At 40.6% G+C, this 27,849-nt stretch overlaps 1 protein-coding gene across 2 annotated transcripts in view; it reads right to left on the reverse strand.

The window, feature by feature from the left end:
* Positions 1 to 27,849, reverse strand: part of PDE4B (phosphodiesterase 4B) — a 353,352-nt gene that overhangs the window by 79,579 nt on the left and 245,924 nt on the right. For both annotated transcript variants that reach the window (XM_077823896.1, XM_077823897.1), the window contains 4 exons: positions 12,432 to 12,626; positions 9,466 to 9,502; positions 9,242 to 9,312; positions 4,836 to 4,885 (listed from right to left, as the gene is read on the reverse strand). In XM_077823896.1, coding sequence (XP_077680022.1) covers positions 4,836 to 4,885; positions 9,242 to 9,312; positions 9,466 to 9,502; positions 12,432 to 12,626 — 353 coding nt within the window. The remainder of the gene's footprint in view (positions 1 to 4,835; positions 4,886 to 9,241; positions 9,313 to 9,465; positions 9,503 to 12,431; positions 12,627 to 27,849) is intronic.

Raw genomic sequence — 27,849 nt, forward strand, 5'->3', positions numbered from 1 at the left:
GGCTGAAGGTGATGGCTAGTGACATTCTGTTATTTTCTTTGTTGGGCCTGTCCTGTAGTAGGTGACTTCTGGGTACTCTTCTGGCTCTGTCAATCTGTTTCTTCACTTCAGCAGGTGGGTATTATAGTTGTAAAAATGCTTGACAGAGATCTTGTAGGTGTTTTTCTCTGTCTGAGGGGTTGGAGCACATGCGGTTATATCCTAGAGCTTGGCTGTAGACAATGGATTGTGTGGTGTGGTCTGGATGAAAGCTGGAGGCATGTAGGTAGGAATAGCGACCTCTGAGACTTCCTTCTGTGTGTCAGTGCTGTTGTCCATTCTCATCACGTTGATGCTGGGACCTTCTGACAGTAGAAGTGTGGACATCTGGCTCTTTGGATATGGGGAAAGTAGTGGACATGATATACCTTGACTTTAGCAAAGCTTTTGATATGGTCTCCCACAGTATTCTTGCCAGCAAGTTAAAAAAGTATGAATTGGATGAATGGACAACAAGGTGGATAGAAAGCTGGATAGATCGTCAGGCTTAACGGGTAGTGATCAATGGCTCGATGTCTAAGTTGGCAGACAGTATCAAGCAGAGTGTCACAGGGTCTGTCCTGGGGCCGGTTTTGTTCAACATCTTTATTAATGATCTGGATGATGGGATGGATTGCACCCTCAGAAAGTTCGCAGATAACACTAAGCTGTGGGGAGAGGTAGATATGCTGGGATAGGGTTCAGAGTGACCTAGAAAAATTGGAGGATTGGGCCAAAAGAAATCTGATGAGGTTCAGCAAGGACAAGTGCAGAGTCCTGCATTTATGATGGAAGAATCCCATGCACTGCTACAGGCTGAGGACCGACTGGCCAAGCGACAGTGCTGCAGAAAAGGACCTGGGGATTACAGTGGATGAGAAGCTGGATATGAGTCAACAGTGTGTCCTTGCTGCCAAGCATAACAGCATATTGGGCTGCATTAGTAGGAGCATTGCCAGCAGATCGAGGGAAGTGATTATTCGCCTCTATTCAGCACTGGTGAAGTCACATCAGGAGTACTGAATCCAGTTTTGGTCCCCCCACTACAGAAAGGATGTGAACAAATTGGAGAGAGTCCAGCGGAGGGCAACAAAAATGATTAGGGGACTGGGGCACATGACTTATGAGGAGAGGCTGCGGGAATTGGGCTTATTTAGCCTGCAGAAGAGAAGAGTGAGGGGGGATTTGACAGCAGCCTTCAACTACCTGAAGGGAGGTTCCAAAGAGGATGGAGCTCGGCTGTTCTCAGTGGTGGCAGTTGACAGAACAAGGAGCAATGGTCTCAAGCTGCAGTGGGGGAGGTCTAGGTTGGATACTAGGAAAAACTATTTCACTAGGAGGGTGGTGAAGCACTGGAATGGGTTACCTAGGGAAGTGGTGGAATCTCCATCCATGGAGGTTTTTCGGCCTGGCTTGACAAAGCCCTGGCTGGGATGATTTAGCTGGAGTTGGTCCTGCTTTGAGCCTGGGGTTGGACTAGATGACCTACTAAGATCTCTTCCAACCCTAATCTTCTATTATTCTATGATCTTCAATCTATAGGATTTGATATTCTACTCTGTTCACAAAGGGATTGCCTAAGCCCTAAGTGATATTTGAACAAAACTACAGTACTTCAGTAAATTCTTTGGCAAAATCACCTGAAATTGAATTTAGCTAAGAGCTCTAAGCATTCTGCTACACCAGGGTTCGGTAACCTTTGACACGCGGCCCATCAGGGAAATCCGATGGAAGGCCTCGAGACATTTTGTTTACGCTGACCATCCGCAGGCATGGCTCCCCACAGCTCCCAGTGACTGCAGTTCGCCGTTCCTGGCCAATGGGAGCTGCAGGAAGTGGCAGCCAGCACGTGCCTGTGGGTAATCACATCATTTCCCATCTGGAGCTCAAAAATATTTCCTAAATGTACCCACAATCATTATGTTTTACTTAAAGTATACTAGAATATGCCTTATATTTTCTTTGAGGGTCTCATCCAAAGCCAGCTTATCATGAAGTTCATGATGAGACTCACTGACTTCAGTGATCACTGGATTCGGCCGTACTTGCCCACCTGCTTCAAAATTAACGAAACACTAAAATAAGGCACAATTTTCCTTCACTGCCCTTTTGTAATACGAAGATAAAAATAAATTCCACATACTGATGATAAAACGCACGTCGCCTTCATATCATGGATAAATACCAAGATATGCTTTTATGTCTAGCATAAGTTATCTGAATGTAAGATAAATGTCGTAATATCTGTATTATCAACCCCAAGCATTCAAAAATCATGAGAGAGGTTTAAAAATAAATGTTAGGGCTCTTTTCATTTGTCTTCTGGTTTTTGAGTTTTTAGTGTTCATGTTTTCATGCTTTTCTCCAGAACCATGAGGGCCAGGAAAAAAAAACAAAAACCCCGAACAGAAAGATTCATAAAAATCTGGGGCTTTCAGCAAAATGCCAAATAACATGAGGCTCATGATAAAATCTCAAGAGTTGGCAACAGTGCAAATCCATATAATTTCTCTGTAAATGCAGAAATAGGGGTCTATAGAAATTACTCTAAATATGTACAGAATTGAACAGGGAATGATCTCCTTGCTGTAAGATTCTATAAGTGGTATAAAAAAATTCTATGGTAAGGTTATCATTCTCTATTAAATTGCATAGGACTTTCTCATAAGGAATATGAGACAAAAGTCCTACTAAAACCATAATTTACAGATAAAAGTGGTGAATTGTGTTCCTCTTAATCCTATCTGAATGCTGTGAATATAACAGTGAGCAAATGAGAAGGAGTTTAAGATCATATGTGAACACTGCATTGGAGGCTTTCGCATTAGAGGCGTTAGTTATTTTTTGACTAACCTACCAGAAAAATCTCAAATATAATAAATATTTATATACCACAAAATATGGATCATATTAGGAAAAATCAAATGACTATGTTAGCTATTAATCCAGCCGCCACTGAATTGCACCCAATACGAAGATCACCCTTTAGTAGTCACTCCTTGAGCATAATTACTGAAAACGAGAAGATAAAATATTACGAATGAATAGTTCTACATCTACATCTGTTTATTGGTAGGAAATAAAGCTTCATGTGCTGCAAACAGGTGCACCATGCTGCTGCTTAGGTTGGCAAGAAGGGGACTGGAGGGGGGATAGACAATAAACAAACCTGGCAAAAATAAACAAATCCCCTTTAAGATGCAGCTTCCTCCTTCTGCCTCCCACACTCCAGCAGCTGATCCCTCTCCCTGCTTCTTCACCTATGTCCCGTTGCTCTCCTGTCACCCACAAGGCTTACTCTCACCCTCTGCCTCCCTTTGCTGCTCCTCTTTTGCTCCAAAGCAGCCACTGCACACTCCTCTCCCATCTGCCCCCAACCCCAGCAGAGACTGTGGTAGAACAAGTGCTGAACTACTGATTAGGACTCACTTTGCTCTGCGTGGACTAAGACTAACCCCAGCAGTGTGAGCTCAGCTGAGCCCTGATTGGTGCACTCCTCCTGGAGACTTGTCTTAATATTATTTTCCTCCAAGACCATAGAGGACCCCGAACCCCTCTGCGCTGGTCTCTGAGCGGGACGAAGCGTGTGTGCACAAGTCTGAGTGATGGGGTACAAGTGTAGGGGAGCAGTTAGGGTATATAATAGGAATATTTGGAAAGTGAAAAAAAGAAAGGAGGCGCTGACGGGGAAGGAGAGAGAGAGAGAGAGAGAGAGAGAGAGGCAGGCAGAGAGACTGGTAAAAACTAAACCTGGGGAAAGTGGGATGGACAGAGGGAATTGCAATAATGGAAAAGTATACACTAAGAGAAATTTTTCTGAGGAAAACAGGAAGACAAAAAGGAGGAAAAGATTCACCAAGACAGAGTGAAGGAAAAGGGGAAAAGAAGGATCATACATACATAAAGGGGAAAAAGTGAATCTAAAACCACAATCAGAGAAATATTAATGGGAAAATGTTAAATAACCCTATAAAACTTGGGGTGGGATTCAAGAGATTAGTGGAGGGTGGGGAAAGGGAGGTGAACACACAGAGCAGCAAACAGCATAGGGTCAGCCTTGACAGTAACGGCTAAATGAAACCTTTTGCTAATATAGGGACTATTACTCTGTAGCAAGAAGGTGCAGCGTTCAATAACAATTACCTACAACAGCAGCAAATGGGGCATCCATCTTCAACAGTCATGAATCATTGTGTCCATGAAACTTCTATAATATTCTCTAAGCCTGAACACTGCTTTGAGGTAATTCGGACAATAAACTACATGTGTTTCAATAAGAATTAATTCAATGCACTGGCATGCACTCTCTCTCTTTGTCACTGAATAAAAGATTTTTTTTAAAACACGCCAGAACATCCTAATGAAGACAATAGAAATTTTGCCTGAAAAAGGTCTTCAGGATTTAACTTTTGATTTTAGCTCTTATGCAGTTCCAGTGGAAACAAACTGAAATTAAAACAAATGTCAAAAATATAGCTATGTCTGAACCTGTTTAAGTTTTGTCAAACAGGGCCTGTCCAGGCCTATACAGAATAGGGAATCCTAACGATAACAAATTAATTACCTTCTGCATCTGTGGCAGACCACCCAAAATTACAATGTTCTTCTTGCACATAAAGGGTAAAAATAAGAACAAAAATATATATATATAAAAAAATATGGGCCTGATTACGTATACCTAATTTACATCAGTGAGAGAGGAGAATCAGGCAAGTTATCTTATAAAATAAGAGATCACGGTTTTAACAGTATGATATATAACAAGGGACGTACAGTTTACATTGAAACTTTCAAGTGATTACAAATCACATTCATACCTTGCAGGCTAACTCTGGAGACTGGCGGCTGACTTGCTGCTGGAGACCTCCTGTGGAGGAATAAGGAATAAAACGTTGTTTGTAATGATAATACTGTATAAATGTGGGTTGCCTTCTTCTTTAGGTATGAAATATCTTTCATGCTCACTAGAATCCCAAAACACTGCAAAGTGAAATTAGTGATTGATGAACAATTTGGAATCTCTCTCTTTTTAGTTTTAAAAAATCCACACATCTCATGCCTCCCAGCTACACATACATAAATTATGAACAGAACATACACCAATTAGCTACAAAAAGATCAGTACCATCAACCCTCACTACCTTTGCCACAATCATCCCGCTAGCTCAGAAATGCCCTGAAGGTCAGCAAACTTGGGTTCTCTCCAACAAATGGGGACATTTAACTCCTGAATCAAGACCTGTCTCTTGGGAAATGCAAGCCTTATATGGCTTTAAAGATCACTTTCCACACCTTAAACTCCACCTGAAAGCAAATAAGGAGTCAGTGATGTCTTTGGAGCACTAGTGTAACGTGCTCCCTGAAGATAAAACCCCAAGTGAGCTGCTTCATTCAGCTACAGTTCTAGCTTCACGCTCCTCAAGTAGGGCACATTACTGTAATCCAATCTGCAGGTCACAAAGATCTAGGTAACTCTGGAGGTCACGAAGAGCTAGATGACCTGGCAAGGTTCACATTAGAGAGAAATGGTGCAATCTTTTTCCGAAGCATACATGGAAAAAGTCATTTTTAGCCAATGTCACCTAGTATTCCAGAGGCAAGGGGGGACCAAAATAATCCCTACAACCAGAATTTCCAGAAGGGCTCAGCACCCACAAAACAGTCAGATTTTCAAGAGTTCAGCTCCCATGTGGGAAATTTAAATATGTAACTAGATTCTCAGAAGAGTTCAGCATTTTGGGGAGCATGTTGGATGCTAAATTATTTTGAAAATCTGCCCCCAACTGTCTGTGCTGAGCACTTGAAAATCTGACTCCTAAATTCATTGGAAAATCTGGCCCCAAATCACAACCCTCTTTGAAAAGGGGTAAATTCCTGTTAATTAAGGGCACAGTCACCATCCCTGCAAAATTGTCATAATTCTGCTTCCCCATGTAAGTAGCAAAACTCCATGTTATTTTCATCCTGGCTTCTATCACAACCTAGTGGTGAAAAGGCAAACCACCTAAGTTTGCTGAAAAAGGGACCTACAGCTCCATAATACTAACTCATCCCGGATATAAAATTGCACGAGCCCAGTGTTCCTCCCTCTTAGCCAAAGGATATTTTGATGGGGAGGAGCAGGGTCTGGATGCATTCTGCCTATGTCCCGTTCTGTGCAGTTGTTTGGAAACAATGCAGAAAGTACACAGGTCCTGGGAAGAAATTTGGAATGTTTGATATATAATGTTTTAAGTGAATAAGTTCTACTTTAGCTGTGCAAATGATGATTTTCCATGGTTTATAAATCAGACCAATCTGGGATTATATTCACAGAAACAAGGAAAGACACCTCTCCGACTTCAAGGTTGCCACCCCTGCTGAACTGCAGATTGCGACTCCAAACCTTTGAGATTCTACAGGTGTTCAAAAAATGATCTGAAACCCTTTTTAAAAACCTAACCAGAACTATCAATTTTTAACTATCCCACCTCTTGAAAATGGCTGAACTGTTTAAAACTTTAAATAATAATAATAATAATAATAATAATAATAAAAATACAACAGAGGCAAACATAAAGCATGGGAAATTTTACTCTGCAAGTTTAAAGTTTTCAAAGCTATATGCAAATGAAAGTGGGATGCTGTGTCAGAAAATGTTAGGGAACCTTAATAGGTGTCACCTAAAACAGACAATTTCAAGAGCGAAATTCCAAGGACCTACCAGATAGTACTTTTCAACGATACCCCTGGCTAACCCAGAAGTGATATTAATGGTGACTTCATATGAAGTGGCTATTTCAAAGCAGAACACAGAAACAAATGATCACTATGACTGGGGCAATATAAAATGCTAAGCAAGATGGAAAATGTTCAGGACAAGAGGGTTAAAAGAACATTTTACTTGGTTCCAATGCTTTCTACTCCACATCAGAAAAAAAATATCTTAAAATGAAAATTAACATGCTGAGCACTTTAGATTTAAAATTAAGTTTATTGTATGTACTACTCTGGATTTTACTGGCAAATATATTTTCCATCTCATATTATATCTTGTTTTCAGTCATCTACTAATGAAACTGCCTCTCTAGCTCGTGTGTATGTGCGCGTGTACATAAAGAACTAGAGGAACAGTTTCTTTAATAAATGACTGAAAATGATGCTGGTCAGTATTACAGATTAGTCAAATGTGACTAATGGGCCTGGGTGTGAAACAGCACACTGTGCTCCTGATAAAAGGCTGGGAAATCCAGAGTGGGAAACTGGATGATAACTCATCTTTTTAAAATGATAGTTTATAAATATTATTTCTTCCTCCCCTCCTACTTAACCTTTTTTCCTGTTTATCATGCCAGATAAGGTTACTGAGTTAGGGGCAGCACTGCAGACAGATGAAGAGTTAGCTCAGTCGAGGACAGAGAGTAAGTGGGATCAGAAGTCAGTCCCAGGAGCACTTTCCAGTGCATGGTTCTCTCTTTCTGAAGACACTAGTGTGCAGCATCACTTCCTCTTGCTCCCCAGACTTTCCAACAAATCACTCGAGTCCATCATTTGCCCCTTTACAATTGCTCACCACCACTCAGCATTCCCCTCTGTACCCAATTACATCCAGCCCCTCTCTCTTGGGAGATTCTGCCCACCAGGAACCAGCGGGTTCTTCTCTCCCACTCTCCTTGAGGCCAGGAGCTTTTTCTCCTCCTCCTACTCCTCGAGGCTGGCATTCTGGGAAAAGGCTTGTTCTTTGCCTCCTGGGCAAGGAAAAAGGAAAGGAGAGGAGGGCCTGGGTTCAGCCTATGATAGCTTAGAATGCAGGTCGGAGCTCAGGCCCCTCACTGTATAGACCTCCCGCTCCTCTCAAAGACCAAGCCCTTTCCAGGGGCAGCATTAAATTATGGATAGGTCCAAGGTAGGATGGGGAGAGAAAAACAGTCCCCTGTGCTGGAAGAATCACACTGGTGCTCTCTGCTGTTGCTGCTGGAAACTGCAGGCAGAAGCTTAATACTGCTACTACTACCACTACTAATAATAAAAAAATTAGGCTCTGCAGGCTTCCTGGGATATCCTTCTAGGCTCAGCACAGGATGACGTCCCACCTGTCTCCTTCCTGGGAACTGCTCTATCTTCAGCCACTCTGTGCCCTTGCTCCAGCCTTACCAAAGAGCAGCAGTACCCGGGCTTTTCTGCCTTCCCCCTACTTCCCTACTGGAACGGACAGTTAATATTGTTTGGGCTGCTCCGCTCCTGAATCCCTTCTTCTCCCTCTTAAAGCAGCAGTGGCTCCTGGGCTGCTTTGTTCCAAGGCTGTTCTCTGCCTTCACACACACAAAAGGGCCATCAGCTCCAGCTGCTCCATTCGGCTCAGTCACCTGAGAGCCAGTGCATTGTTTTCAGATGAAGAGAGGCAGTGATGGCAGCAGGCAGGTTGGGGAAAGGGGAAGAAATGAAAATAAAAGGGAAGGAGCCAACTGATGGGCAAGAACAGATGGAGAAGGAATGGCCAAGGATGGGAAACAAAGAAGAGGAACAAGACTTCCAAAGGTGCTGATAAGCTTTCTATTTGCATTCCAACTTTAGAGACTTATCTGCACCAGATAGGAGAACTCTGCATTTCGTTCACCATTAAATATAATCAAATTTTCTGGTTTTCAAATACCAATATTCACATACAATCAATACTAAGAAATGTAAATGCCATAATAAAATATACCCCCAAATGTACTGCCAGTAATTTTCTCATCCTGAGATTTATATTTGTACAACTTTATTTGACATGAATTACAGTGAAGTTCGCCATCTAGTTGCTAAGGTTTGAAGTACCATACAAATGAGCTAACGGGTAATTTTCTAAATATTAAAACGTACTCATGCCTCTGCATTAGATACTCTCACAATGGGCCAGTTTTCCAGCATATGCACTGAATAACAAGCAGAAATATTAGTAGTTAGACATATTAGTAGTAGTAATTATGTTTATTACAGTAATGCCTGGGGACCAACCAAGAATTTGGGTCTCCCTGCATCAGGCAAACAAAGAGTAATAGACAGTCCCGAACCAAAGAGGTTATGATCTAAATATGAATATTTTTCTTTAAGTTCATCCCATGGCCAAAACTACAGACAGTTCTTAGCAGGTAGAAACCTTTGCCTGAACAAAGGGAAGCTGGATTGAATTCAGATTGAAAATCTGGCCCAAGATGTAGATATTGTACTTAACAATGAATTTAATTAAAAGCAGAAAGCTTACTTGTTTGATGTTCCATGCAAATTTGTCAATAACGTAAAGTTATTTCTCACACTTCGTAAACTTGCCAGGACCTAAAGTAAACAAAAACATATAATATTTTACAAACATGCACATTTTCAATATATGTATTAATACAGGAGCATAGATGCTGAAGGACAACTTTCTATTCCATTCAATTTGTCTATGATATTATAGTCTAAACAAAGAGACTATTTGAAATTTACCTGTGCAAAAGGTGTAACAATCAGGTCATCTCCATGTCTAAAATAAATGAAAAAAAAAAGTGTGAATCATTGTATGTCAGAGAATAATTATCAGTATTTTAGTACAGTACATACACATACTCATCAAATTGTATGATGTAAAAATTCTGCACAGAATGTAATCATTAATGTACAGACAGCCAAACCAAGCATTATGCTAGTCTTTTATTTTGTGCTGCTACTTTTGCTTGCTAGCAAATGGATGCATCTACTAAAGTGGGTGGGCACCCATTCAGTGCACACAAACACAATATATGCATATTCAAATTGGGAAGCTGGATATTCAACTGCCTGATTTATGTAAGCAAAACTCAAGGCTGGAACTAAAAACTGTCTCCTTAACATTTATGAGCAAATATAAATATTTATATCAAACACAGTTTAATTTCAAATGGGAAAAAGAGTATTTTACAATGCAATGTTTTCTCAAATAGCCCCACTATTCAAAAATAAATCTTTACTACACGTACTGTTTCTTTAAATTACATAAAAGCTTGCTCCTAATGGAAATGTCCCCTAGTCACTGTGCATGTTCACAGACAAAAAATAACTGAAGCTGGAAAAACTGCTCAGTTTTGGTAACACAAGGCAATAAATGCCAGGAAATTCAAGGATAAGGTGGCTCACTCATACTGTGATGGAAAAAAAAGCATAACGGTCTGAGTAAAGGTCATCTTTGAATTTCCTGGCTTTTGTTGATTTGTGTCACAGCCTTTAATGTTATTTAAACATTGTTTCTTGTCTGTAGATTTTCATCATGGAAGATTAGAGAATATGTACTGTGCAAAATGCATTACTATCTTTGGTGGGGGGTTTTGGTAAATATTATGTATTTGTATTTATAATCAACTAAATATGTACTGAGCATTTTATCCAGTTGAGTACATATCATGCCAAGCTTTTTATAGTACACATACTTTAGTATGCAGATTTGCATTGATTGACCTTAGCCATTACAAAAAATCCTTTTGCTTCAGCAGATAATTATATTTTTTGTCAAATGTAAAACATATTATTAGCTTATAATATATTATTTACATAATTTAGAGATGTTACAGTCTCTTATGTAAATATTTTCTAAATGCTAACTATAGCTAGAGATTTTTTGGTAGGTATTTCTCATGATAGCTGGACCATCTTTCTAACTTTTAGATTTCTACTACACTATAAAATATTTATAATTCATATAATATATAATAATCTTTTTAACTTTGTTTTTAGAGAAAAAAAGAGAGCTTTTGAACTTAATGGAGAATAAGTGCTGTTCTTAATTTGTAAATTTATTTGCTCTCACATTAAGAGCCCATGCCTGAAATTTTGAATTTATACATGTTCCTGATAACACCACATATATCCAATGTTCTTATTTTCTGAGGTCATGGCATTTATACATAATTTCCTGTGTGTGCATTAATACCAATTTTTCAGGACTGTACAGGGCTTAATTTCTGCTCTAAAATAGGCAATAAGTTAATATTTAGAAATGAAATAAAGCCCCAATACCTTTAATTAATTTTGAAACTTTTGTGTCTAAGGTTTATATATCCCCTCCAACAGTAATTACTATGGTACTCTACAAGGTCCTTTAGAAATACTTATACAAATCCTATAAGCTTCCATTAAAATGCTACAGAAGTCTGAGAGATCCTTCACACTCATGAAAAACAAAAACACACTATAATCCATTATACTTCACCTATTTACTGCCCCCCGTTTCTAATTATGAGACTATTTCTTATGAAACCACCACCTATTTTATAAATTAATGCCAACTGGTAATTGGATATAGACACTGTGTGCAAGGTCAGCAGATCCAATCTCGTCTTCAATAACCACCATTGGGTGGCTACTTAACTGACCCATGAAATGAGTTCACGGTCTCAAACAGGAGTTCTATCATAAAACCTGCCCTCACGGTTGGCACTAGTTGGCATAGCCTTGGTAGTCTCTGTAGCGAGACTAAAAACTGATTAGACATGAAGAATGAACTACCCTCCAGTAGCTGAGCTGCCTTGAGACAGTTCCTGCTGGTCATGGGAACGTGAACAGAGCTGCATGGGGAAACCGGGACTGCAGCAGTCTCATGCTCGATCTGATCTATAGAAAGAATCTTCAATTTCTGGCACCTTTCCCCAGAATTAAATTCATTTGAAAAATTATCTCAATTTTTTCCCTTCATATAACGTTATGAATATTGAGGCCTTTGCCCATTAAGAGGCATTCAGTTCCTGGAATATAATTACTGGCACATAGGTTTGGTTACCTGCCTTCATTTAAAGCATAGAAAGGTGTGTCTAATGAGGCCAGTTTCTCCAGTGACATGTGGTCTTCTACCAAGCCACCAAGAAAAAGGCAACAGAAAAATGTTAAAATGTGCACTTTAAACTAAAGCACTGCAAATCAAGTAAACCTATTTAATCTACATGACATATTTTGTACCAATCCTGTCTATCCATCCATCTATACATGTTTGCTAACATGGTCTTCACTGTATTATATTAACCATACATTACAAAAAACCAAAATATCATATAAAAACATACGAATATATTTGAAATATAAGGTAAGTGATTTAGGTAATTTGGCTGAAAATAACAATAAACCTCATCTATTAAAAAAAGAACTAATTTTCATACAAGTAACAAGTAAACAACAACGCTATTTCAGAACATTGATTTGCAATGCTTTTCTACTAGCTGGGAAACATTTATTTAATAGGCTAAAACATTGAGTCTTGTGAGCACATAGCTGGGGGTCATGAACTCCTGATTTGGCCTGTGTTGTTTAATAAAAAACACTTTGCCTCAGGTTCTCCCTCTATAAAATACATAATTACCTCTTTGGGGTATTAAGAGGATTACAGAGATGTTCGTAAAGTGCTTGGTCTCATTATTATGATGAATGATGTAAATTAGATTCATACTCACTGTTCACTTGGAAGAGATGAGTTCCTGGACATAGTCTTTGGTGATAAGTCATAGTCACTGTCTGATCTGTAAAGAAATGACTCCCGGCGCTGGCTGTGGCCTGGAAAAGTGGTATGCAATACAAGTCCTGAAGAAGAACTGGCCTGGGGGTCCAACGGGCTGCGACCTGATGACGGGCCATTTTCTACATCAAAGCTATGAACAAAACACATATGGTTTCATGCACATTTGCTGATATGTATTTTCAGAGCATAGCATAAAACTTTTTAAATTATCCTGGTATGGTGAAGAGTTTCAAATATAGGAGGCAGAGTTTTACATTTATTTTGGGGGTTTCAACCTGTGGCAAGGCCTGCCCTCTCCTGCACAGATGTATTAAAGAAAGGAAGAGGGCATCAGCAGAATGGCTCCTGAACTCTCTGAATGGCTGCTTTGCTCCAGCCCTCCAATTTCACTCACAAATACACTTTTGCTGATATAGGGCAGGATTTGGTCTAAGTTAACATATTTACCTTACAGCTCCTTCTCGCACTGTACATATTTTCTCTTCCTCCAGTCTGAATTTTGCTGAGATCAACATACTTGTAATCCACTCAGCACACATACAGATTACTCCTCCAGGCTCCGTGGTTTTCCTCGACCCTCTCTCCAGGGTTACACTTGTGATACAGGTCAACTCCCTTTTACTAATCTCAATTAGCTGAGCCCCAGTGACGATCCTCACAGTGTTAACATGCAATAATGTAGATGAAATGCACACAATCCAGTTGACATCCTCGAAAAGCATTACTGAACAAGCTAGTCCAGGCCCAGCTTTTATAGCCGTGTCTAGTATGAGATATGAGCTAACAGACAGTTTTCAAGGCTTAACACAGATGCACATAAAATAGTTGACTTCAGAATGGTACAAAGCTTACTGTTAGGGAATATGTACCAGGAAAGCCTGAAGTAGCTGAATACCAATCTCACCATACTCATTTGAAGGTACAAAGATGGTGAAGGACTTGAAGAACTATGCTATCCATACGCAGTGTATTAATTCTCTTTAGAATGCATGCAGCTCAGCTCAACAACTGTAATCCGCACTGCAGCCAACCACTGACAGCAGTCAAAGTTACGCATCCTCAACAATTCTGGAAGTCAGGTCACTTATTTAGGAGCCTAATTTCAGGCAACCAAGTTTGAAGATTGTGGCCTGTACTTTCAAATACATTTCACAGCTTAACCATTGTGAGAAATACTTCTTTAGCTCATCCACTTTCAAACTGCTAGGTTGAGCAAAATCGAGTTTGTTTTTTATTTAAAATCTTCTGTCACCATTTCCATGCACACCCACTTTCTTACGGGTTTATAACTTGGCTGTTGAAGCATGTGATTGAAGTCACTTTGGACATTTTAGCAGGAGACACCCCTCATAAACTTCCAAAATAAGCAGGCTGGCCAGTTTTGGTTGGGTTTTTGGAACCAGTCTGACTGATGTAAATACCATATGTGCTGCAATATCCAAACAAAACCAAAATGAATTAACGATAAATTCAGTCTGTATTTTCTTGCTTTTTCAGTTTATGTCAAAGCTTGTTTGTTATTATACAGGGCTAAATTGTGTTCCCCTTAAATGCAAATAGTTCCATTGAAATCAATGGCTGTGACTCAGGGCCGGCTCTACCGTTTTTGCAACCCCAAGCAGTGAAAAAACCTGTTGCCGCCGAATTGCCACCATGGATGGAGGAACAGAGAAGCTGCTGCCGATATGCCACCGCGGCGGAAACTCTGCCACCCCTTTCTGACTGCCGCCCCAAGCACCTGCTTGGAACACTGGTGCCTGGAGCCGGCCCTGCTGTGACTATGATTTGAGATAGAGTAACTTTACTGTTTATTCATGCGGGTGTCAGGTTTGGGTCTATACTTTTATCTTTTTGCAGTGTTTGTTTTGGCTACGTTAGTGTCCTGCAACTTCCTAGATCATTCTTTTCTAAAGGTTTACTTAAAGTGTGACTGAGAAATTTGAGTAGACATCAGTTGTTCCATTAGCAATGAAATACACATATTTATTTTGAAGTTTGTGTCTAACACCATTGTGGAGCCATCTAATTTCTTGTTTGTATTCCCATATGGCATGTAACCACAGAAAACTCAAGTGCTCACAACATCACTGCTATGCACAACTGAAACAGGAATCATGGATCGGAAGTAATAATGAGTGCATGTAACTGATCCCATAGTTCATGAAAAGGGGGTATGGATTCCATAAAAAGAACCTTGCCTCTTTCTGGTTCTTCAGTATTTATTTCATAAAACTGATTCTTGAGACGTTTGATCAGTGTTTTATAACTGGTGTTCAATTTAAACTAAAAAAGTGAAATCTCCAATTGTAAACTACAATATTGTAGACAGAACAATTGTAGGCCAATCTGGTCCACTAAGCCACTACCCTCTCCTCATTCAGGAAGTGAGTAAACAATAATAATAATAATTGTTTTAAAAAATCCAAACGTTTATTTTAACCACCATGATGTGGACTTGCCTAAACTGAGTACCTGGAGGATTTCCTTACTGTAATCCCGGTCTTCCTCCTCCTTCCCTTCCAGCTGGCTGCTACCTACACTTGTCCTGTCTAATGATGGATTGTAAGTTCTTTTGGGTGGGGAGCTCATTTATCTATTTGTCTTGTAAAATGCACAACATGCTCTTGACATCTGTAAAAATAAATAAATAGTAAGTGAGGCATTGCTGAGCTACTACACAGGAAGGCTGATCAGATGTGCCAATCTGTTATACAACAGGACATGAGGTCACTGTTACGGTTGTACATTAGTGTGTGAGTTGGATGAAGTTTAGGGTGTGTATTTCTTTTCATGTCTGTTGAAGTTGGACGTGTAACCCTTATAGGCTGTGAGTGCATTAGGTGGCAAGGAACACAGGAGACTTTTCTCTTCCCTTCTTACTTTAAGGTTTTATTAAACATGTTATTTCCTTTGTCTGGAGGGTTTGAATTATGCCTGAAAGCAACCTTAACTTCCAGCAAATGAGGAGAGGCATTGCTGAGATATGACACAGGAAGGTTGGTGAAGTATGCAAGAAAGACAGCAACGCTACAGATGCCTAAAGGACCTGAGGGTTAAAAAAAAAAGGCTTTTTGAAGAAAATCAGTGACTATGGTTTTAATATTTTCTCTCTTTGTGAGCTAAGTTATGCATTTGGAAGTATCACCCTTATGAACTGTAGGGAATTTTTTTTTTTAAGCAGATGGATATGCAAAGAAATCCCAGTGCAAGCCAGGTTACTTGACAGGTCTTGCAGAGAGAGAATGAGAATCTTACAGTACAGAAATGAACTGTTATTACAGACAGGATGATCAGGATCAACCAAAACATTCTGGATCTCAACACCCTCCCCTCAAACTTGCTCCTGCCCTATTTCCATTATGGGCTGAACAAAAACTATAGATACAAGCATCCTCAAGCTTTTGGGCAAGCCAGATTCAGATCTGGAAGTCTGCTTTAGATCTGAACTTTGTGGCTTGGGCCTTTTTCTAATCGTTATGATATTCATATCATTCGAACAGCTGAGCAAAGGCATAGAGGGTTACTGTGGTGACACATACTATTGTCCCCTTCCAAACACCAGGCACCAAGCATATACTTAGTGTTACTTTTTGCACAAACACTTCAGCCTCTCATAGATTAAAATCAGAATTCTTTTTCTTGACAAGCAATGAGTCAAAATGTTACCCTCAAGCTGTTATCTAACAGAATAGGGTGTGACTACAGCAACTCGTCTTGAAACAGCAGTAACAGCCAAAGCATCAGAAGTATATGCTGCCTACTCTAATGTGGCAATTTGTGCCAGAAATATTTTTGAAGAACTGTTTATTTAATATACCAAATACCATGTATTTATTCATAAAAGAACAACTGATAAAGTACTAGTAGCAACACATTGTGCATGGAGAACTGGGCAGGTGAAACATAAATGTACCATTATGTACATTTGTACTTGGGTTCAGATTTTTCACAGTTTTAATGCTTCTAGAAACCACATATTGGGCTGGAAAAATACAAGACCAGATCTTCTTCTGGCCTTTCAGTTCCTCGAAGCTGGATACACAACAAGTTATTAGCTCAAGATTTATTCTGGCAAGTAAATGACTCCTTAAGGCATTACAAAACCCCATGAAAATGATAAAAGCAAAGAACAATATTAAGATATGTGACGTGGTTAAGGTTCCTACTCAGAGCTCAAGTATGAAAACTGCAGAAAAACCTGAGAGTCTCTGGACTAAATTTAGAAGCGTGAGCAACAAGGGTGATGTTGTGGTGGGAGTCTGCTATAGACCACAGGACCAGGGGGATGAGGTGGACGAGGCTTTCTTCCAGCAACTCACAGAAGTTACTAGATCGCAGGCCCTGGTTCTCATGGGAGACTTCAATCACCCTGATATCTGCTGGGAGAGCAATACAGCGGTGCACAGACAATCCAGGAAGTTTTTGGAAAGTGTAGGGGACAATTTTCTGGTGCAAGTGTGGAGGAACCAACTAGGGGCAGAGCTCTTCTTGACCTGCTGTTCACAAACCGGGAAGAATTAGTAGGGGAAGCAAAAGTGGATGGGAACCTGGGAGGCAGTGACCATGAGATGGTCGAGTTCAGGATCCTGACACAGGGAAGAAAGGAGAGCAGCAGAATACGGACCCTGGACTTCAGAAAAGCAGACTTTGACTCCCTCAGGGAACTGATGGACAGGATCTCCTGGGAGAATAACATGAGGGGGAAAGGAGTCCAGGAGAGTTGACTGTATTTTAAAGAATCCTTATTGAGGTTACAGGGACAAACCACCCCGATGTGTAGAAAGAATAGTAAATATGGCAGGCGACCAGCTTGACTTAACAGTGAAATCCTTGCGGATCTTAAACACAAAAAAGAAGCTTACAAGAAGTGGAAGGTTGGACAAATGACCAGGGAAGAGTATAAAAATATGCTCGGGCATGCAGAAGTGAAATCAGGAAGGCCAAATCACACTTGGAATTGCAGCTAGCAAGAGATGTTAAGAGTAACAAGAAGGATTTCTTCAGGTATGTTAGCAACAAGAAGAAAGTCAAGGAAAGTGTGGGCCCCTTACTGAATGAGGGAGGCAACCTAGTGACAGAGGATGTGGAAAAAGCTAATGTACTCAATGCTTTTTTTGCCTCTGTCTTCACGAACAAGGTCAGCTCCCAGACTACTGCACTGGGCAGCACAGCATGGGGAGGAGGTGACCAGCCCTCTGTGGAGAAAGAAGTGGTTCGGGTCTATTTAGAAAAGCTGGACGAGCACAAGTCCATGGGGCCGGATGCGCTGCAGCCGAGAGTGCTAAAGAAGTTGGCGGATGTGATTGCAGAGCCATTGGCCATTATCTTTGAAAACTCATGGCGAACGGGGGAAGTTCTGGACGACTGGAAAAAGGCTAATGGTAGTGCCCATTTTTAAAAAAGGGAAGGAGAAGGATCCTGGGAACTAGAGGCCAGTCAGCCTCACCTCAGTCCCTGGAAAAATCATGGAGCAGGTCCTCGAGGAATCAATTCTGAAGCACTTAGAGGAGAGGAAAGTGATCAGAAACAGTCAGCATGGATTCACCAAGGGCAAGTCATGCCTGACTAATCTAATTGCCTTCTATGACGAGATAACTGGCTCTGTGGATGAGGGGAAAGCGGTGGATGTGTTGTTCCTTGACTTTAGCAAAGCTTTTGACATAGTCTCCCACAGTATTCTTGCCAGCAAGTTAAAGAAGTATGGGCTGGATGAATGGACTATAAGGTGGACAGAAAGTTGGCTAGATTATCGGGCTCAACGGGTAGTGATCAATGGCTCCATGTCTAGTTGGCAGCTGGTATCAAGTGGAGTGCCCCAAGGGTCGGTCCTGGGGCCGGTTTTGTTCAATATCTTCAAAAATGATCTGGAGGATGGTGTGGATTGCACCCTCAGCAAGTTTGCAGATGACACTAAACTGGGAGGAGAGATCGATACGCTGGAGGGTAGGGATAGGATACAGAGGGACCTAGATAAATTAGAGGATTGGGCCAAAAGAAATCTGATGAGGTTCAACAAGGACAAGTGCAGAGTCCTGCCCTTAGGACGGAAGAATCCCATGAACCGCTACAGACTAGGGACCGAATGGCTCGGCAGCAGTTCTGCAGAAAAGAACCTAGGGGTTACAGTGGACGAGAAGCTGGATATCAGTCAACAGTGTGCCCTTGTTGCCAAGAAGGCCAATGGCATTTCGGGATGTATATGTACGGGCATTGCCAGCAGATCAAGGGACGTGATCGTTCCCCTCTATTCGACATTGGTGAGGCCTCATCTGGAGTACTGTGTCCAGTTTTGGGCCCCACACTACAAGAAGGATGTGGAAGAATTGGAAAGAGTCCAGCAGAGGGCAACAAAAATGATTAGGGGTCTGGAACGCATGACTTATGAGGAGAGGTTGAGGGAACTGGGATTGTTTAGTCCGCGGAAGAGAAGAATGAGGGGGGATTTGATAGCTGCTTTCAACTACCTGAAAGGGGGTGGATCTAGGATGGATCTAGACCAAAAAGGATGGATTTAGACTGTTCTCAGTGGTAGCAGATGACAGAACAAGGAGTAATGGTCTCAAGTTGCAGTGGGGGTGGTTTAGGTTGGATATTAGGAAAATCTTTTTCACTAGGAGGGTGGTGAAGCACTGGAATGCATTACCTAGGGAGGTGGTGGAATCTCCTTCCTTAGAATTTTTAAGGTCAGGCTTGACAAAGCCCTGGCTGGGATGATTTAGTTGGGGTTGGTCCTGCTTTGAGCAGGGGGTTGGACTAGATGACCTCCTGAGGTCCCTTCCAACCCTGTTATTCTATGATTCCTATGAAACCCAAATTCGGAGCACTGGTTTATACAGTATGCAATGAAGGAGATTCCTATAATCACTATGCTATATTATGGCTCTTAAGAATGACTTAAGTACATCTACAAAATGATATATAGCTGAATAGACATCAGTATTTTCTTTTATGAATGACTCAGTACATATCCTTATTTGTGCACAGAAAATCAATAGAAAAAGCTCAGCTAAATAACAATGGTATTTACAGACATCTAGCTAAAAGACATACATACCCTAATTTTAAAATTTGATCACAGAGGGCTCTTCAATCTAGCAGACAAAGATATAACAAGATCTAGTAGCTGGAAGTTGAAGCTAGCCAAAGACACATTAGAAATAAGCTGCACATTTTTAACAGTGGGGGTAACTAAACACTGGAACAATTTACCAAGAATTATGGTGCATTCTCCATCACTGGAAATTTTTAAATCAAGATTGGATTTTTTCTAAAATATCTGCTCTTGTTCAAACAGGAATTAATTGAGAAAACTCCTATGGCTTTTGGTTTTACACAGGTGGTCACTTTAGATGATCACCGGGACCCTTCTGGCTTTATAATCTATGGTAAAATAGGCATTTGTTAACGATTGACTTGTGTAAACTACGAAGTCTGTGCAAGAAAATAATAGAAAAGCAAAGACTGAATTGCTGGCCTATTAAAAAGGTTAGAGTAGATTCCTACTGTAGAAAGACTTATTGAGACAAATGGCCTTTTACATAATCCCTGAGGCCTTTTTATTTTTAAAGAAACAGACACATCTGTGCAGTTCAGGAACAGGCATGAATCATCAACCAGACATTAGTTGGGTTGAGTTCATTCCAAAGATCAATGAACAATAACAGAAACAAAACAACAGATCAAAAGGGAAACTCCATGGACACCGCTAGTCAGCAAAGAGTAAGACTGACATGAAAACGAAACTAAGGACATATTCAGACTGGAAACCAGAAAAAGAGAAGAATTTTACCACATCCTGTGAACTGCTGTTCCATCAGGGCCAAATCCTGGCCACTACATGGATCCACAGTGGGGAGGGAGAAACCCCTTCTCACCCCACACCTGCATAAGAACCAGGCAGAATTGCAGCCTCTGTATCTGAGGGAGCACGGGGACTGCTCTGTGCCTACTGTCGTGGGAGGGCATGAACCCCACAAAAAGAGTAAGATGGAACATAGAGGAGGCAATGGCACAGCTCCCCTATACACCAACCCAGGGTCATCCTTAGCTATTCTGGGGCCCTACGCAGCCCACCCGTGGGGGGGAAGGGGAAGAGGGCAGGCCTCCGCAGGGAGGGTGGGGGGGGCTCTGGCTTGGGAGATTGGGGGACCCCCAGCACTCAACGGCGGCGCGGCTGGGGCCGGGCCACTTCACTTCCCACCGCCGGTGAGTGCAGGCCCGGCCCTGCTGCACTCCTCAGGGGTGTGGGGGCGGGGCTGGGGCGGAGCATGGCGGGAAGAGGTGGGACTCGGGCGGGGAAGGGGAAGAGAAGAGGTGGGGTGGGGTGGGGCTGGGGCTGGAGCAGTACGCAGCTGTGCAGGGCACCAGGAAACGTGGAGCCCCAAATTTCTTGGTGCCTTACGCAGCTGCATACTTTGCATCTGGGTAAGGACGGCCCTGCACCAACCCAAGGAGCTGGCTGGCCACACTGGAGTAGTAAGTGGAAACCCCAAAAGCAGTGTGTGCATTACTTCTGCAATGCCACAGAGTCCTGAGAGAAGACAGTATGTCTGCTTGCGCTCCCTCTGGGGCAATGCGGCTGTACCATTAGGTACATTCAAGCCCTTCATATTTACTCTGTCTTATTAAGGAAACTCCCAGGAGTCACGGGGAATGTTAGGTATGCAGGGAACACAGAATTAAAAGGGATCTTGTATTCTTCTATGGATGAAAAAGCTATATAAAAAGCTAGGTATTGTTATTATTATTATTATTACTTTATTATTATATTATTCAAGATATTTCTCTAATATAAATGAGAATATTTTGTAATACATAATAATAATAACAAAGTAATAATAATAATAGAACTAGGTAAGCCTTTTGCCTTATGTTTGTATTTAGTAACATAATTTATTTTAACAAGGGGAACTGCATTCTCCCTCAGTCCTTCTGCATTTCACGCCCTAATAAAACCATAATAAACAGTAAGAACAGAAAAAGAACAAGGAGTACTTGTGGCACCTTAGAGACTAACAAATGTATTTGAGCATAAGATTTTGTGGGCTGAAACCCACTTCATTGGATGCGTGCAGTGGAAAATACAGTAAGAAGATAGATAGATAGATAGATACACAGAGAACATGAAAAAATGGGTGTTGCCATACCCACTATAACGAGAATGACCAGTTAAGGTGAGCTATTATCAGCAGAAGAAAAAACACTATTTGTAGTAATAATCAGGATGGCCTGTGTCCAACAGTAGGGGGAAAAAGACAAGAAGGTGTAACAGTAGGGGGAAAAATAAGCATGGGGAAATAGTTTTACCTTGTGTAATGACCCATCCACTCCCAGTCTTTATTCAAGCCTAATTTAATGGTGTCCAGTTTGCAAATTAATTTCAATTCAGCAGTTTCTCGCTGGAGTCTGTTTTTGAAGTTTTTTTGTTCTAGTATTGCCACATTTAGGTCTGATATCAAGTGACCAGAGAGATTGAAGTGTTCTCCGACTGGTTTTTGAATGTTATAATTCTTGACGTCTGATTTGTGTCCATTTATTCTTTTGCGTAGAGACTGTCCAGTTTGGCCAATGTACATGGAAGAGGTGCATTGCTGGCACATATCACATTGGTAGATGTGCTGGTGAACGAGCCTCTGATAGTGCAAGAACAGAGACAGCCAGTAGATGGCACAAGTTAACAGTAACTTGCTTAGACACCTGCTGATTGAGGCACTTGTTTCAGTCATGGATGCAAAAACTATTACTGCAACAAATTAATAAACAGAGGAATAACACAATGAAATGCCAAGAGAAATTCCACTTGAATGTAAAATACAACTAAGTCCTACGCACCATGCTGGAAAACACACAGACTTAATAAAAAACAAACCCACAATTTTCCCACATTCTGCTCTTCATGGAATATCAGGGTTGGAAGGGACCTCAAGAGGTCATCTAGTCCAATCCCCTGCTCAAAGCAGGACCAATCCCCAATTTTTGCCCCAGATCACTAAATGGCCCCCTCAAGGATTGAACTCAGAACCCCAGGTTTAGCAGGCCAAGGCTCAAACCACTGAGCTAGGCATCCCGCCCTCCCTGCTCTTTTACATGGTGAAACCCCACTGAATTCAAAGTGATTGCACTGACTAATTTAGGGGGCAAATCCAATTAGTACCTTCATAGCCAAAGAGATTTCCTGGGGAGAAGGACTGGTGTGTTTCCTACTGCACAGGGTTTGGAATGAGAAGGGTCTGCTCTATTAGGTGGGAGGGGGTCAGAGGATCCATAGCTCAGTAGATCCTCCTGCCCTCCCTCAAGGTCACCTTGAGGCAGCAAAGACCATTGGGCAGAAGTAACTGACTCAGAGTGGCTGCAGAACGACTCCACAGTCTCTTTCATGTGATCCCTGCAGAGATGCAACACTCCATAAGAACGGCCATACTGGGTCAGACCAAAGGTCCATCTAGCCTAGTATTCTGTCTTCCGACAGTGGCCAATGCCAGGTGCCCCAGAGAGAATGAACAGAACAGGTAATCATGAAGTGAGCCATTCCCTGTCTCCCATTCCCAGATTCTGGAAAACAGAGGTTAGGAACACCATCCCTGCGCATCCTGGCTAATAGCCATTGATGGGACCTATCTTCCATGAATTTATCTAGTTCTTTTCTGAACCCTGTCATAGTCTTGGCCTTCACAACATCCTCTGGCAAAGAGTTCCACAGGATGACTGTGCATTGTGTGAAGAAATACTTCCTTTTGTTTCTTTTAAACCTGCTACCTATTAATTTCATTTGGTGACCCCTAGTTCTTGTGTTATGAGAAGGAGTAAATAACACTTCCTTATTTACTTTCTCCACACCAGTCATGATTTTATAGACCTCTATCATATTCCCCCTTAGTCGTCTCTTTTCCAAGCTGAAAAGTCCCAGTCTTATTAATCTCTCCTCATACGGCTGCTGTTCCATACCCCTAATAATTTTTGTTGCCCTTTTCTGAACTTTTTCCAATTCCAAGCTATCATTTTTGAGATGGGGCGACTACATCTGCATGTGGTAATCAAGATTTGAGTGCACCATGGATTTATATAGAGGCAATATGATATTTTCTGTCTTATTATCTATCCCTCTCCTAATGGTTCCCAACATTCTTAATGATTCATAACATTGTTTGCTTTTTTGACTGTTGCTGCACATGTTTTCAGAGAACTATCCATAATGACTCCAAGATCTTTTCTTCGTGGTAACAGCTAATTTAGACCCCATCATTTTATACGTATAGTTGGGATTATGTTTTCCAATATGCATTACTTTGAAATTCAGTGTTGGTAAATGCATCTGCCACTTTGTTGTGCAGTCGCCCAGTTTTGAGAGATCCTTTTGTAGCTCTTCGCAGTCTGCCTTGGACTTAGCTATCTTGAGTAGTTTTGTATCATCTGCAAATTTTGCCACTTCACTGTTTACCCCTTTTTCCAGATCATTTATGAATATGGTGAATAGGACTCGTCCCAGTACAGACCCTTGAAAACTGATCATTTATTCCTACCCTTTGTGTCCTATCTTTTAACCAGCTACCAATCCATGAGAGGACCTTCCCTCTTATCCCATGATAGCTTACCTTGTTTAAGAGCCTTTGGTGAGGGACCTTGTCAAAGGCTTTCTGAAAATCTAAGTATACTATATCCACTGGTTCCCCTTTAGAGACGCGCTTGTTGACCCCCTCAAAGAATTTTAGTAGATTGGTGAGGCATGGATTTCCCTTTACAAAAACCATGTTGACTCTTCCCCAACAAATTATGTTCATCTATGTGTCTGACAATTTTGTTCTTTACTATAGTTTCAACCAGTTTGCTCGGTACTGAAGTCAGGTTTACCAGCCTGTAATTGCCGGGATCACCTCTGGAGCCCTTTTTAAAAATTGGTGTCACAGTAGCTATTTTCCAGTCATTTGGTACAGAAGCTGATTTAAATGATAGGTTACAGACCTATTGTAGTAGTTGTACAATTTCAAATTTAAATTCCTTCAGAACTCTTTGGTGAATACCATCTGGTCCTGATGACTTATTACTGTCTAGTTTATCAGTTTGTTCCAAAACCTCCTCTAATGACACCTCAATCTGGGACAGTTCCTCACATTTGTCATCTAAGAAGAATGGCTCAGGTTTGGGAATCTCCCTCACATCCTCAGCCATGAAGACCAATGCAAAGTAGAGCTGTCGATTAATCGCAGTTAACTCACATGATTAACTCAAAAAATTAATCACGATTAAACAATTAATCGCGATTAATCACAGTTTTAATTGCATTGTTAAACAATAGAATACCAATTGAAATTTATTAAATATTATTGGATGTTTTTCTACATTTTCAAATATATTGATTTCAATTACAACACAGAATACAAAGTGTACACTGCTCATTTTATATTATTTTTTATTACAAATATTTGCACTGTAAACATGATAAACAAAAGAAACGGCATTTTTCAATTCACCTCATACAAGTATTGTAGTGCAATCTCTTTATCATGAAAGTGCAAATTACAAATGTAGTTTTTTTCTGTTACATAACTGCACTCAAAAACAAAACAATGTAAAACTTCAGAGCCTACAAGTCCATCAGTCCTACTTCTTGTTCAGCCAATCGCTAAGACTCACAAGTTTGTTTACATTTACAGGAGATAATGCTGCCCTCTTCTTATTTACAGTGTCACCAGACAGTGAGAACAGGCATTTGCATGGCACTTTTGTAGCCAGCACTGCAAGGTATTTATGTGCCAGATATGCTAAACATTCGTATGCACCTTCATGCTTCAGCCACCGTTCCAGAGGACATGCTTCCATGCTGATGATGCTTGTTAAAAAAAATAATGCGATAATTAAATTTGTGACTGAACTCCTTGGGGGGAATTGCATGTCTCTGGCTCTATTTTACCTGCATTCTGCCATATATTTCATCTTATAGTAGTCTCGGATGATGACTCAGCACAGGTTGTTCATTTTAAGAACACTTTCGCTGCAGATCTGACAAAACGCGAAGAAGGTACCAATGTGAGATTTCTAAAGATAGCTACAGCACTCAACCCAAGGTTTAAGAATCTGAAATGACTTGCAAAATCTGAGAAGGATGATGTTTGGAGCATGCTTTCAGAAGTCTTAAAGGAGCAACACTCCAATGTGAAACTACAGAACCCAAACCACCAAAAAAAAAAAAAATCAGCCTTCTGCTGGTGGCATCTGACCCAGACGATGAAAATGAACATGCATCTGCTTGCACTGCTTTGGACTGTTATCGAGCAAAACCCGTCATCAGCATGGAATGTCCTCTGGAATGGTGGTTGAAGCATGAAGGGACATATGAATCTTTAGCGCATCTGTCATGTAAATATTTTGCAGTGGCAGCTACAACAGTGCCATGAGAACACCTGTTCTCACTTTCAGGTGACACTGGGAACAAGAAGCGGACAGCATTATCTCCTGCAAATGTAAACAAACTTGTTTGTCTGAGCAATTGGCTGAACAAGAAGTAGGACTGAGTGGACTTGTAGGCTCTAAAATTTTACATTGTTTTATTTTTGAATGCAGGCATTTTTTGTACATAATTTTACATTTGTAAGTTCAACTTTCATGATAAAGAGATTGCACTACAGTACTTGTATTAGGTGAATTGAAAAAAATACTATTTCTTTTGTTTTTTACAGTGCAAATATTTGTAATCAAAAATAAATATAAAGTTAGGACTGTACACTTTGTATTCCATGTTATAATTGAGATCAATATATTTGAAAATGTAAAAATATCCAAAAATTTAAATAAATGGTATTCTATTATTAACAGTGCGATTAATCACGATTAATTTTTTTAATCACTTGACAGCCCTAATGCAAAGAATTAATTTCGTTTCTCTGCAATGGCCTTATCGTCCTTGAGAGCTCCTTTAGCATCTCAATCGTCCAGTGGCCCCACTGGTTATTTAGCAGGCTTCCTGCTTCTGATGTACTTACAAATTTTTTTGCTATTACTTTTTGAGTCTTTGGCTAGCTTTTCTTCGAAGTCTTTTTTGGCCTTCCTAATTATATTTTTACACTTCATTTGCCAGAGTTTATGCTCCTTTCTATTTTCCTCACTAGGATTTAACTTCCACATTTTAAAGGATGGCTTTTTGCCTCTTGCTGCTTCTTTTACTTTGTTGTTTAGACACAGTGGCACTTTATTGGTTCTCTTACTATGTTTTTTAATTTGGGGTATACATAGGGTGACCAGACAGCAAGTGTGAAAAATCAGGACAGGGGATGGGGGGGGGGGTAAATAAGCGCCTGTTTAAGACAAAGCCCCAAATATCAGGACTGTCCTTATAAAATTGGGACATCTGGTCACCCTTCATATACATTTAAGTTGAGCCTCTATTATGGTGTCTTTAAAATTTTCCATGCAGCTTGCAAGGATTTGACTTTTGGCGCTGTAACTTTTAATTTCTGTTTAACTAACCTCCTCATTTTTTTTGTTGCTCCCCTTTCTGAAATTAAATGCTACAGTGTTGGGCTGCTGTGGTGTTTTCCCTGCCACAGGGATGTTAAATGTAATTATATTATGGTCAATATTACCAAGCGGTCCAGCTATATTCACCTCTTAGACCAGATCCCGTGTTCCACTTAGGACTAAATCAAGAATTGCCTCTCCTCTGGTGGGTTCCAGGACTAGCTGCTCCAAGCAGCAGTCATTTAAGGTGTCAAGAAACTTTATCTCTGCATCCTGTCATCCTGAGGTGACTTGTACCCAGTCAACATTGGGATAGCTGAAATCCCCCATTATTATTTAGTTTTTTATTTTAATAGTCTCTCTAATCTCTCTGAGTATTTCACAGTCACTATCACCATCTTGGTCAGGTGGTCGGTAATATATCTCTACTGCATTATTATTATTATAGCATGGAATTACTATCCATAGAGAGTCTATGGTACAGTTTGGTTCATTTAAGATTTTTACTTCATTTGATTCTATGCTTTCTTTCACATATAGTGCCGCTTCCCCACCAGCACGACCTGCTCTGTCTTTCAGATATATTTTGTACCCTGGTATTACTGTGTCCCATTGATTATCCTTGTTCCACCAAGTTTCTATGAGGCCTATTATATCAATATTCTCATTTAATACAAGGCACTCTAGTTCACCCACCTTATTATTTAGATTTCTAGCATTGGTATATAAGGACTTCAAAAACTTGTCACTTTTTAGCTGTCTGCCATTACATGATGTAATTGAATGGGACTTCTTTTCATTTGACTGTTTCTCATCAGATTCTACCTGTATTTTATCATCTTCCATCCTTTCCTCCTTACTAGGACATAGAAAATCTCCATTAATAGAACCTCCTCACCTAA

Source organism: Eretmochelys imbricata, chromosome 8, assembly GCF_965152235.1.
Source record: "Eretmochelys imbricata isolate rEreImb1 chromosome 8, rEreImb1.hap1, whole genome shotgun sequence".
Lineage (NCBI taxonomy): Eukaryota > Metazoa > Chordata > Testudines > Cheloniidae > Eretmochelys > Eretmochelys imbricata.